The 13,359-nt window shown below is 37.9% G+C and overlaps 1 protein-coding gene across 1 annotated transcript in view; it reads left to right on the top strand.

Moving 5' to 3' along the window:
- Positions 1 to 13,359, top strand: part of LOC110460043 (eukaryotic translation initiation factor 3 subunit A-like) — a 63,518-nt gene that overhangs the window by 25,960 nt on the left and 24,199 nt on the right. The window contains exons 9-15 of the mRNA XM_021512745.1: positions 1,146 to 1,337; positions 2,290 to 2,406; positions 5,895 to 6,080; positions 6,716 to 6,853; positions 8,397 to 8,606; positions 10,978 to 11,082; positions 11,199 to 11,312. Of these exons, the coding sequence (XP_021368420.1) occupies positions 1,146 to 1,337; positions 2,290 to 2,406; positions 5,895 to 6,080; positions 6,716 to 6,853; positions 8,397 to 8,606; positions 10,978 to 11,082; positions 11,199 to 11,312 (1,062 nt within the window). The remainder of the gene's footprint in view (positions 1 to 1,145; positions 1,338 to 2,289; positions 2,407 to 5,894; positions 6,081 to 6,715; positions 6,854 to 8,396; positions 8,607 to 10,977; positions 11,083 to 11,198; positions 11,313 to 13,359) is intronic.

Genomic DNA, 13,359 nt, shown 5'->3' with positions numbered 1-13,359 from the left:
TATTATGGTTTATAATGGCAAATGATACTTTGAATATTACATGTTAATAACTTGATTGGAATTATAACCCTGAGTTGACAGTTTGATACTTTGAAAATTTTGCCCAAGGGCTGTAGGGTGGGGCCCAAAGGAGTCAGTGTGCTAAAATTTCTTCATTTTCCTTGTTTAGAATCAGAGGTGCTAGTTTCAAATACTTTTTAGTCTTAAATCTGTATGCTAGATATTAAATGAGGTGGTTTTATTGTTTTTTGTCACTGAATAATAATTCTGTTCGTGTTAAAAACAAAATCAACTCTCTGTATAAATATATCAGGTGACCGTTAAGGCCCATGGGCCTCTTGTTGGTTTTTGTTGTCAGCACCTGAAAACTCTCAGATACCAAACAAATTCGGGGGAATTTCCCCGTTTTTGTCTTGCCACCAGGAAGTGGAAGCGATACTTCTGATTTTCATGAAATTTGGTATGTAGGTATAGACTGGGACACTGGTAACTTTCGTAACCTGAGTTTCACATTTCGACAAAATGGCTGCCATTTCCTGGCCTTGGATTGGTCAAAATCATATCCAGTAATAACTTTCGTTCTACGTGATGGAACATAATGAAACCTGGTGGAAGGGATGACAACGTGACCGCTTGTTTTCTACCAAAAAAAAATCACTTTGGATTCAAAAAGGCGGCCAACCCCAGGCTTATGATTGGTTGAAATTTAGATTTGTCTGATTTTGATGATCTTTGGTATATCTGTGGTACTAAGCAGTGGAGGGGTGACCTCCGCTATTGCTCACAATTGCAAATCTAGTTTTTATCTCGACCAAAAATTGGTATATGCGGGTATTAGGGGACTGCAAATTCAAAAATTTGGAATTTACATTGTAGGTAAATTATGGTATTGCGATCCTTTTCTCATGTTTCTTTGCTACTATGGGGGCAGTTTTGGGGACTTCTGTTATGGTACCCCATTACTAAAAAAAGTAGTTGGTATGCTTTGAAAATTTCCCAATTTGATTATTCTAAAGCCATTGGCCCAATTCCCCCCCAAAAATGAGAAAAAGTCCGTTGCAGCCTGCACAAATTAAATCATTTTAGTCAACTTCATCATTGTCCTGTATGTGAACCCTTATTTATAAGTGTCTTATTTTACTCAGGTAAAGTACAACATCATTCAGTATGTGAACCCGGAGCTTCAGAATCTGTACAACTGGCTGGAGGTTGACTTCCATCCCCTCTGTCTATATGACCGAGTCAAGGCTCCAGTAGAGTTCATCGCTGGTGTTGACGAGCTTAACCAGTACATGAATTGTCTTGAGAATATTCTCATCACTAGGGTTTTGAAACAGGTATGTTTAAATTAACATTTCACTATATTGACTTACCAATTACGAAGCTGAGTTAATTGTGCAAAGCATGAACAACATCTGAGTGTAATGTGTTTTACAATTTTATTTACAAGGTATAAGTATTGAGTAATTTTGTTTATGCATTTAATGAATTAAGTAAAAAATATTCTCATCAAAACAAAAGGCCATTGGTGCATGAAGTTCACATCACGAAAAATATGGTTACCTGGTTTTGGTCTGGATAAGCAATCACGGTAATTTGTTACTTCTGGCCATGCAGCCCAACTGTTTATCAACAGGAAGATACAATAGTGTGACTTATAACCTGACAGATGATGATTATTTCCACAATGTCAAAATATATATGTGGGGCTTAGTTGGTGGATTACAATTATGAACCCTATAACCGTAGATATACAAAATCGCTTGGCATAAAGATATCAATACACTTGTGCTACCATGATTTACCCAGGGGACCTGCAACACATCAGGGAACTTACTCCCTGGGTCATAACATGGCAACAGTTGTAATCTCCAACCTATAACTATATATTATTGCTAGGCATGAAGAAACAATTACACTCCTGCCATTTGAATTGGCCCTGGGGTCTTCCTCACCCCTTTCTACTTGTCAGATATATATTTATAAATGACGAGACAAGGCACTAATGCTACTAGGATTGGCCTAGGGGTCAAGCCCTACCCCAGGGTACCTACTTCCTAGTTCTTGACCCTATACACATGAATACAATTACTAGGAAAGGAGAGGTAAATACACTATTGCTACTAGGATTACCCCTTGTTATGCTTGTCTGCTCACACAACTGCTAATCAATAAGTCTGGGAGATTCCCCTTCAAAGTGTTTTGTACAGAAAATTAGATAAGTTCATCATAATCTTGTTTGTAAGGCATTATGTGAAACAAAATTAATTGTGCATTCAAACTTTTCAGGTATCCCAAGTATACCAGACCATAGAGTTTTCTAGGATAGCAGCTCTTGTCCCATTTTCCTCTAGTTTCCGTTTGGAGAGAGTGATTGTGGAATCTGCAAGAACCTTGGATCTCCAGGTAAATCCCTGCACAACACAAAAATATAGATCAGTTACTGCAATATTAATCATGATCTTCATGATAAGCTCACAATGTTTGGTGGATGGGTTGGTGGCACCCACCTTTCACCGAGACAGCCACCCCGATTCCCCATTCTGAGGTAATAAGGTGTGGTCACCGAGACAGCCACCCCAATTCCCCATTCCGATGTAATAAGGTATGGTCACCGAGACAGCCACCCCGATTCCCCATTCTGATGGAATAAGGTATGGTCACCGAGACAGCCACCCTGATTTCCCATTCTGATGTAATAAGGTATGGTCAATGAGACAGCCACCCCGATTCCCCATTCCGATGTAATAAGGTATGGTCACCAAGACAGCCCCCCCGATTCCCCATTCCGATGTAATAAGGTATGGTCAACGAGACAGCCACCCCGATTCCCCATTCCGATGTAATCAGGTATGGTCACCGAGACAGCCACCAAGATTCCCCATTCTGATGTAATAAGGTATGGTCAACGAGACAGCCACCCCGATTCCCCATTCCGATGTAATCGGGTATGGTCACCGAGACAGCCACCAAGATTCCCCATTCTGATGTAATAAGGTATGGTCACCGAGACAGCCACCAAGATTCCCCATTCTGATGTAATAAGGTATGGTCACCGAGACAGCCCCCCCGATTCCCCATTCCGATGTAATCAGGTATGGTCACCAAGACAGCCACCCCGATTCCCCATTCCGATGTAATAAGGTATCGTCACCAAGACAGCCACCCCGATTCCCCAATCCGATGTAATAAGGTATGGTCACCAAGACAGCCACCCCGATTCCCCATTCCGAGGTAATAAGGTATGGTCAACGAGACAGCCACCCAGATTCCCTATTCCGATGTAATAAGGTATGGTCACCGAGGGAGCCACCCCGATTCCCTATTCCGATGTAATAACGTATGGTCACCGAGACAGCCACCCCGATTCCCCATTCTGATGTAATAAGGTATGGTCACCGAGACAGCCAACCCGATTCCCCATTCTGATAGAATAAGGTATGGTCACCTGCAGATGCCTGAACACATGGATTTACTCCCGCTTTAAGACCCCAAGCACACTTCCATCCAGGTCAACAATAATGATAAATTTGTTGCAAAATAAAGCTTTATTAACTTTTGATGAAAGATGGCATTAAATTTCACTTTTATTTTTGAGATATCCATATTTTCTGAGCTCCTTCACTTTTTTAACTCATTAACCCCTGAAATATCATAATGAACTATTCCAACCTTTGAATTAGAAGAGTTCAAATGTGTCTTCAGGGGTGAATGACTTCATAGCTGGTGCCCTATAGTAATTGCTGTGTCCATCTGTCCACACTTGTTTTAGAATCCAAATGAATAATCTTTATGAAATTTGACAGAGTGATACTTCTAAGGTCAAAGTCAGTATTACTAAAAATAGAACACAGGAATTAGGAATGCTGAAAGTTCATTGTTGAAATGTATGATGTAATCATTGCTTGATTGACGGGAATGATCAGGATAGATAAAGTTGAAAGAGGAGGAGGAAGATGATGATGGATGTTGAAAGATGATTGAGGGTGATTATGATGTGATCAATAATTGATATGGATGTGAATGATGAAGATTATATGACATTGATGATGATGGTTTTACGATGAGAAATATGAAAATATATTTATATATAGTAGATAATAGATAAATAAGTCCTTGCGAAGGAAAATATAGAATAAAAACAAATTTTTCAGATCGTCCGCTAGGCCTTTCTGCCTTCTAGGGCTTCTTCAGGCGGATTGATGTTTATTTATCACCGTTGGTTACATGACGTCATCAATATTTGTATAGTCAACAATTTTAGTGACGTCATAAATAAACAAGCATAGTGACGTCACGAACAATACCAAGACAGAGAAAACATCTACATACAATACATTGCAAAAATCATTGTGCATTCAGGCTGGGTTTGAGGACTTTTATAAACATATTTTCTTTAATTTCTCTTGCAACTACATCGTCGCTATTCAGTTTGTAAATAGGTAACACATGAAAATCATCTTTAGAACATCGATGCATATGTTTGCTAACTTTTAAAAATCTTAGTTCATTGTCCTTCATTTGTTGTCTATGTACATTCATTCGTATTCTCAATTCACATCCGGTCTGTCCGATATAAAATTCACCACATTGTTTACATATTAAAGAGTAAATAACATTCTTAGAATTACAGTTAATGTCTGATCTAATTTCTATTTTGGAACCATTTGCAAAAACGTAGTCTTTACATTCAATGATAATCTTACATGTACCACACCTTGGTTTCTTACATTTTTTTTTACACCAGTGACAACATTTGTGGTATTCATATCAAATTTGGATGTACATAGTAAACGTTTTAAGTTTTTAGGTTGTCTTTTACAGTTTATAATCTTCTTCTTATCAAAAATACACTTCATGTTCTCACTGTTTTTCATAAAATTTACAAAATGTTTAACGACAGGAAACATATTACAATTATTTGGATTGTAAGTAGTAACAAATGGTATGATATCAGCATCTTTGGTGTTAGCTCTTTCTAAATTAACACTGACAGGGCCTTTCTCTTTAGCTCTTTGTATGGCGTTTAGTACCACTTCAGCAGGATAACGTTTGCTTTTAAGATAAAGTTTCAAATCGTCCAATCTATCTTCTAATATTTTTTTATCGCTAACAACCGTGACTAATTTCGATGCTAAACCATATGGAATGTTAAGCTTAGTGTGTTTAGCATGATTTGAAAAGAAATCCAAATAATTGTGAGAATCTGTAGGTTTACAATATATATCGCTAACAATATTTTGTCCTTTAATTTCTACAAAAATATCCAAGAAAGGTATTCCTTTTTCACTTAACTCCATTGTGTAATTCAAATCGGGATGCAAGGCATTTAGCATATTGAAAAATTCCAGAAGATTCTCACCTGGAGGCCAAATAATAAAGCAATCATCTAGAAATCTCAAAAAGTTGTCTTTAAAATAATTTGCAAAAGTAACACTAAATGGGTTTTTAACATTTGTATAAAGTTTATCTTCTAAATACCCAAGGACAAGCGTCGCATAGGTAGGGGCCACCTTTGTTCCCATTGCAGTACCTTTACACTGTTGGTAAAAATTACCATTATTATATTTATATATATATATAGATGCTAATGAGGAAGATGAGGAATTTATTATATTGGAAGTGAATGATGACATTGACTGCTTTTATGCTGATGATTTATTTGGAAAAATAAAGCAATTACACAAAAAAAAAATATAACCGGCATATGGCAAGCTCTTGCTGACCTGTCAGTATTCTAGTTATAGAACATGACATGTTTAGAATTTTTTCTTGACCTTGTAAAATGTGTATGTGCATTCATCACAGTTTTCTACAACATTCTTTCCCATGAAGAAAATGTTCCTTAAACCAACAATTTACAAATTCTACATTTTGGCCACTGCTTTCATTAGGTGAGAATCGACCACCGAAAGGCTTGCCTGAGCTTTGGTACTGATCTTATGGTAGCCCAGAAGGAAGATGTGCCTGAGGGCCCTTATATCCAGAGCATGCCAAGTGAACAGATTCGCAACCAACTGACCAGCATCGCTGAGGCACTTCACAAGTCTGTCATCCTCATTGAGCCCAAGGAGCGCAAGGTTAGAACCATTGTTTCACAACTGGTAAAGTCCGCTAATATCAGAAGCATAACTCTTCTCAATTACAGGCATGCCTTAGACCCAAATCCGGGTCATGTCTTGAGGTTTAGAATATCTAAGTTAAAAATAAAAGTTACTAAATTATACAGTTGCTTTGTAAGTTTTCATGCCGGGAGAGATAGTATCTTGTAAGTTTTCATGCCGGGAGAGATAGTATCTTGTAAGTTTCCATGCCGGGAGAGATAGTATCTTGCTAACTTGCTTAACAAATGCATTTCAAAACTAAGGTTGCTTATCTCAGAATTTGGCATGTCTGGCTGACTAAGCTTCAGCCAAATTTCTTGCTTCATTGAATCATTACTGAATCAATCTCTCTAAAAAAATCCGACCAGATTTCATAAACTCCTTTCATATTTCATAAACAACATAACTTGCCCTGCTTATTAGCATGACCGCATGCAAGCTCCACTTTCACCACAGGCCTAGTAGATAGACTCCCTCGATGATGTCTGGACTTATTATGTACTCTTTGTTGTACACATGCTGACAATATCGCCACTTGATTGTGGGAACTGTTACTGAAATTTTGTCACTGCTGTGTGCAAATATTTACAATGTTTTCGTTGTAAATGCAGGTCCAGCGCGAGGAGCTGCGTATGCAGATCATCAACAACTACAGGATGACGTACAAGAAAGATCACAGCCGAATCCTCCAGCGTAGACAAATCATTGAGAGTCGTAAGGAGGAGCTGGAACATATGAATGACCAGAGGGTAGGGGCTAAGTTTCATGCTTGATCATCCTCTCTAACTATGGGTTATGATCCAGAACTGAAAAAGTGTATTGGATCAGAACCCTTCGTTAGTAGATTTAGATTTTGTTTACACTTATGTGCAGTCACTCAGTTTAATAGAAAAGTAACTTCATAGCATATAGCTAGTTCATTTATCTGCTTAGGATAAAAAATACATATATATATAATTTCTGATAGTTTGGTTGGAAACTAAGCACCTTAAGTTTGAGTGTACTTAGTTTAGCCTCCTTTCATGTTGGTGCAGCTAAGATTCTCCGGTAGATGTATTAACATTTGAAAATTAGAATTACTATAACTGGTAAGAAAACATGCTTTAATTTCCGAGATAAAGGGAGTGTCTCTGATTTATTTTCAGCTATAGTGTCAACAATGTAAATAGCATCTTAATTAGTCCTAAAGGCCAACCATTTTCATTGCTATTGAAATAGCCCTTCATCCATCCGTCTGTCATCTATCCTTAAATAATTCTTGTTATTGCTATTTCTCAGAAAGTACGGTAGGGATCTTTCTCAAGTTTGATATGTAGGTTCCCCATGATCTGTAGCTGTGCATGTTTACTTTAAAAACTTATTGGAAATTACAAGGTTTGAAGTTATGTACATGATTCTCCTTTAGAATTTCCAACTTGAGAATTGGTAATAGTACCTGTAAGGAAAACAAAGAGCAAACCGGGTAAAAGATGATCTTTTTTAGATCTTATAAAGATCCTTTCATGTTGGTTGGCAAGATCCTTCTTGGATCTCATTAGCTCACCTAGTCCATTGTCCATCCATCTGTCAACAATTTCTTCCAACCTCTCTTTCTTAATTGCTGATTGGAAAATTAGCCAAATTTGACTGGAAGCATCCCTAGATGGTGGGAATTTAAATTTTCAAATCTTCAACCCTGTTTGAAGAGGAGGGACAGGGCCAAAAAGGGGAAATCAAGGCCATGTTGCTTTAATCAACTGCTTTGAAACTAAGAGATGGTTATCACCATATTTGGTTGGAAGCATCCCTAGATAGTGGGGATTCAAAATTGTACAAATAGTTTCTCAAATTTTATATGTACCGGTAGGTTTCGTATGGTGCCTTGCGCATATTGAATTTTGGGATTGTTTAAAAAAAAAGGGGGGGGGGGGGGGGGGGGCAAACAGGGAACCATCTTGGAATAACAAGAGTAAAAGTTCGTAAGTGCTGTTTTTCAGAAAGTACTGGCAGGATCTTTGTCAAATGAATTTTTAGGACTAATCAGAATGCTGACAGGAAGATACAATTTAAATGGCATCTCAATCACGGGGCAGGTTTGAATTTTGTTAATGGTATCCTTAGCTCATGGGGGTTAAAAGTTTTACAAAAAAGGAGGCTGACCCTTCTGGAGGCTCCCTTCCCAAACTACTTGGCAGATAATGACTTTCCATTTCCATTATAGTCAACTGAACCTTTCTAAGCTAATGTGCCTCCGGTAAAAAAAAATCCTATTTGTAGAAAACATTTAGAAATTTAAACTTTTTTTGGTTTTAGGAGCGAGAAGAGTTGGAACAGGCAGAAGAAATCAGAAAAAAAGCTTACGATGCAGAGATGGCGCGCTTGGACCGAGAGGCAAAAGAGCGTGAGCGACAGAGGCGTGTAGAGGAACACAAGGAAATTCAAAAGAAGCATGCCATGGAGAAAATTGAACAACTCAAAAAAACTGAGATTGGCTCCAAGGTTCTACAAAATCTTGATGAGGAGGTAATAAAAGAAGACTCGAGGTCCTCAGAATCTGAACACAGAGGTAGTTGGGGAGAATCTCCGAGGCTCAACAGAATCTAAATAGGGAATTGTTAGGGAGATTCTGACATAATCATAATAGAGAGGACAAAATAAAGTGGAGTTCCAAGGTCCTGTATAATTTGAAAACATGTTATTGGGGCCAAATTCCAAGGGAAAACTCATAAGGTGCTACATTATCTGAACTTATTGATTATTGATTCAATGAGGTTAACGATGTTCCTTCAGGATCTGAACACAAGTGATTAAAGTTAAATTCTAATGTCTTACATAATCTGAATATGAAGTTTACTGAAGATAACACCAAGGTTCTACAGAAAACTCCCAGCTCCATTTAACACTGTGGAGGTAATATACTCCAAAGTCTTACAGAAGTTGAACATTGAGTTTATGAGGGCCCCACATCAGAGAAGCGGTTGCCTTATAGTCTCACAGTGTCTGTCTCTCTCTGGCCATCTACACTTTCATTTTTTGAGATTATCTGGCGTCCAAAGACTTATCTTCCTGAAATTTGACATGGTGACACACAATGAAATGAAGATGTGCGATAGGGGGTTGAACAAATTTCTAAAGTCAAGGTCACTGTTACTAAAAATAGCTTATTTCGGTATTCGAAAGACTAATCTTGCTGATACTCAGTGAAATGTACATGTTCAAAAGGTGTTTTAATTTTTAGCTCACCTACCCAAAGGGCAAGTGAGCTTATGTCATGGTGCGACATCCCTCAATCTTTGTTTTAAACAACTTTTTCTGAATAACGTACAGGCCTAGACTCGTGATATTTAGCTGAAAGCTTCGTTGGTAGGAGCCCAACAAAGTTTGAGAGAAAGAAAATGACCTTGACTTACTTTCAAGGTCACAGGGGTCAATTGTTTCAAACACTTTCAAACAGCTTCTTCTAAAGAGCTGAAAGGTACAGAATCTCGTTATTTGGCTGGTGGCTTCCTAGGAAAGAGCCCGACAAAGTTTGAGAATGAAAATGACTGACCTACTTTCAAGGTCACAGTGGTCAAATATGTCAAACTCTTCAAATGACTTCTTCTGAAGAACTGAAGTGTATAGAATCTTCATATTTGGCTGGTGGCTTCCTGGAATAGAGCCCGACAAAGTTTGAGAATGAAAATTACCTTGAGCTACTTTCAAGCTCACAGCGGTCTCAAAGTCATTTTATTCTCAAACTTTGGTATAGAGCTCACCAAGGTTTGCAAATGAAAATGACCTCAACCTACTTTAAAGGTCACCAAAGTCAACAACATTTCAAACGATTTGTTCTGAAGAACCAAAAGGAATGGATTCATAAGATTTTGCTGGTAGCGTCTTGGGATAGAGCCAACAAAGAGAAGGGGGGAAAATCCCTGCGACCTTGACCTACTTACAAGGTCACAGGGGAAAATATGTCAAACAACTTCTAAAGAAGAACTAAAAAGCAAAATCATAAAATGATATTTGGCTGGTAGTTTCAACAGATGGAACCGACAAAGTTTCAAGTGAAATATTTGTAGTACAGTATAATATTTAGTGAGAATATTTTGCTATGACTGTTAAATATTCAGGTGAGCAATACAGGTCCTCTGGGGTCTCTTGTTAAACTTGCCAGACTTTCCTTCAATGTCCAAGCACCCATGTTATACCTCTTGTTTGTAAGGTCAAGATCAATGTCGGTGCTACTAAAATAAAGTGTATGGGAGGGTACAGTCCTTATTCTGTAATATGAAAAACTTACTTTTCTTAAATTTGATATGGTGATGCACAGTGAAGTGTAGATGTGCAATAGGGATGTAAAAAGGTTAAAGTCAAGGCCACTGATACTGAAGAATAGATAAAGTCGTACAGTCCTTATTTCTGAAAAGGAAAGACTTTATTTTTTATTTTATTTTATGACATGGCATGACATAGTGAATGAACATAATAACTAAAAGTCTTCTTTTTTTTTTTAAATCAAGGTCACTTAAAGTTGAATAACTAATCTTACTGAAACTTGACATGGTGATACACAGTGAAGTGTAGATGTGTAATGGGGGGGGATTCAAAGATCAATGTTCTAGCTAGTGTGTTTGTCGGAAGTTGTGTGGTTTCAAACAACAATAGTCGTTGATATTTCTCTTCAAGAAAGAAAGATCATATTTTTATGTCACCCATGGGGAACGTTGATTTGAGACATTGTCTGGAATTCTATGGAATCTACAAAAGGCATTAGAGAGAAATGGAGTCATAAAGTTAATCCAGCACCACTTAGACTGACCTAATCTCCATTACTAACTGTTGATACTTGATACTGTTAAGATATACAATATGTACTTTATTTATTATTTTGGAATTGTATTTCATTAAGGACTTCGAGAAACTTGATGTTGATGAGATCATGCAGAAACAATTGGAACAATTGGAGAAGGAGAAGAAGGAATTGCAGGAACGTTTGAAAAGTCAGGAGAAAAAGGTGAGAAGTATGATTTGTTTATTCTTTCAGTTTTCAATTAGCTCTATATTATTCTCTAATTGATAGTATAATATTTCGAAAGATGTTTTACTTCTGTTATAATTAATATTTTTCAGATTGACTTCTTCGCCCGTGCCAAACGTGTTGAAGAAATTCCTCTGCTAGTTGAACAGTATGAAAAAGAAAGCAAAGATGCCAGAGCTTTTTGGGAGCGTATGGAAGAAGAAAGGGTACAAAACTACATCATTCTGCAGAAACAATAAGAGGCTATAGGGCAATAGCTTCCCTGAGCGAGGGGTTATAAGTTTGCGCTCGGTCCATCTGCCCGCCTGCCCATCCAAAGAGTTTGTCTTGGGCAATTTTAGGTCACCTGACCATTAGTCTTAATGACCTATTGCAATCGGTCTTTGTCATCGTTGTCTGTCATGTGTTAACATTTTCGACTTGGCACGCAGGGGTCATAGGCCAAATTCGTATCAAAACTCTACTGTTAGGTGTCCCATGCAAGTGAACAACTGTTACCACTAATGTAAAGCCTAGGAGAACTCTATAAATGGATATTGTTGTTATGTAAATTTCCTGCCACCAATGTTAAATGCATTCTTGCCAGGTGACTTTTCAGGCCCATTGGCCTCTTGTTCATTAACTATTTTATTTGGAGTAAGGAGATTTAGTAAGCAAGTACATATCTAGGGAAGGTGGAGTGTAGAGTACAAGAAGTAGGTCACTGTGACCTATGATTTGACTTTTACCTCACTACTAGGGAGTTGCAATATTCATATTACAATAATGGTGAAATGGACACTGGTTCATATTATCATGGGCTCCACATAGCCATACCTTCAGCAGGCCAATCATGGTAGCATGTGTGTAACCATCTCGTCTGGTAAATATGATTATACAGTGGGGAACTCAATATCTTTTCTGTTATACTCCTAGCAGTAAGTAAACAGTTTATATTTGCGAGTTCAGAATAATGCACAAGTTCAATTTTTAAATTTAAGTGCCTGTTATGTTGTCAAAATTTAAACTTTATGCAAAATGATTAAATTTGTACTGGAAAGGAGGTAGCAGTTATTTTTATATGCCTGTCGAAATTCAACGGGGGTATTATTAGTTACACGGATTTTTGGCAGGGTATACGGGATGGTATGACCATAAAGGGTTTCGTATTTCCTGAGGCCGATAGGCCGAAGGAAATACGAAATACTGTAGGGTCATACCATCCTGTATACCCTGCCAAAAATCTGTGTAGCGAATTTATTACCCCTTTGAGTCTTTTATATTGGTTTTGTACAGTTCCCCGTCAACTTTTCTGTTATCAAGATAAAAATGGCACAGTACCTCATTTAGTTTCGTTTTATCAAATTCCTCGAACTGTTCTCTCTGATTTATTTCTTTTAAATACATCCTCAGCATGTTTGCCGCTCGTCTGTTCGACTTTTGTGTGTTTTGTGGCACATAGTTAGCCCTTTTGGTGAGTATTTCCTCATCAGTATGCAAAGCGAAACGTTTTGCCATTTTGTAAACAGCGAAGCAGATGACGAATGCGAGTTGTCTTCCCGTTGCCCGGCCGCAAGTTACAAAGACACGTGACCCGTATACCCCTTGTAAAATCACGTGATTCCACCGTATTACTGCTGAGATTAACGTGACATGACAGTATACCCCCTGAGATTTGTAAATGCGGTTTGGTACACTGTAGTTTTTAACCAATCAGATTCCTAGATTTTTCTCAAAGGGGTAATAATATGGTAAAGCATCTCCGTCCGTCCAACCGGTTAAAGATTTGGTGCAAGTTTCTTCAGTGGTCTAAATTTCAGTCAGATCATGTGTTGTTGTCCTAATTTTTGGCATGGATGTTCATGTGGGGTATAAGAAGGACAATATGGATTTGAGTTTGGGAAAATAATTCCTATTTTTAAGCCGCTCTTGGCGAGAGTCGAGCGGCTTATTAATTCTGTCCAGAGAACGAAATGACGGACCCACTTCCGTTCGGGGTGCGTGCGCATAATTCAGAATTGCATGCTTCCGCTATATAGTTTCGTTATCGTCAATAGAAAGTAGAATCTCTGACACTCACCTGTGGGTTACATAAAGTCTTCTGATACTCTTCTCCAAATAATAATCCATACTTTAAATAATTGCTGAAAACAAAATGTTTATCTCCAGTGAATTCTACGAGTGTTGTGGTGGTGAAATTTGTGCACTAGGTTTGAGCGTTTTAACAAATCGGATTGCGGTCTTGGGAGTGTTACGCGTGTGAAACACATATGA

The sequence above is a fragment of the Mizuhopecten yessoensis genome, unplaced genomic scaffold (assembly GCF_002113885.1).
Source record: "Mizuhopecten yessoensis strain PY_sf001 unplaced genomic scaffold, ASM211388v2 scaffold10309, whole genome shotgun sequence".
NCBI classification, from domain to species: domain Eukaryota; kingdom Metazoa; phylum Mollusca; class Bivalvia; order Pectinida; family Pectinidae; genus Mizuhopecten; species Mizuhopecten yessoensis.
This window is presented reverse-complemented; position numbering and strand designations above follow the sequence as displayed.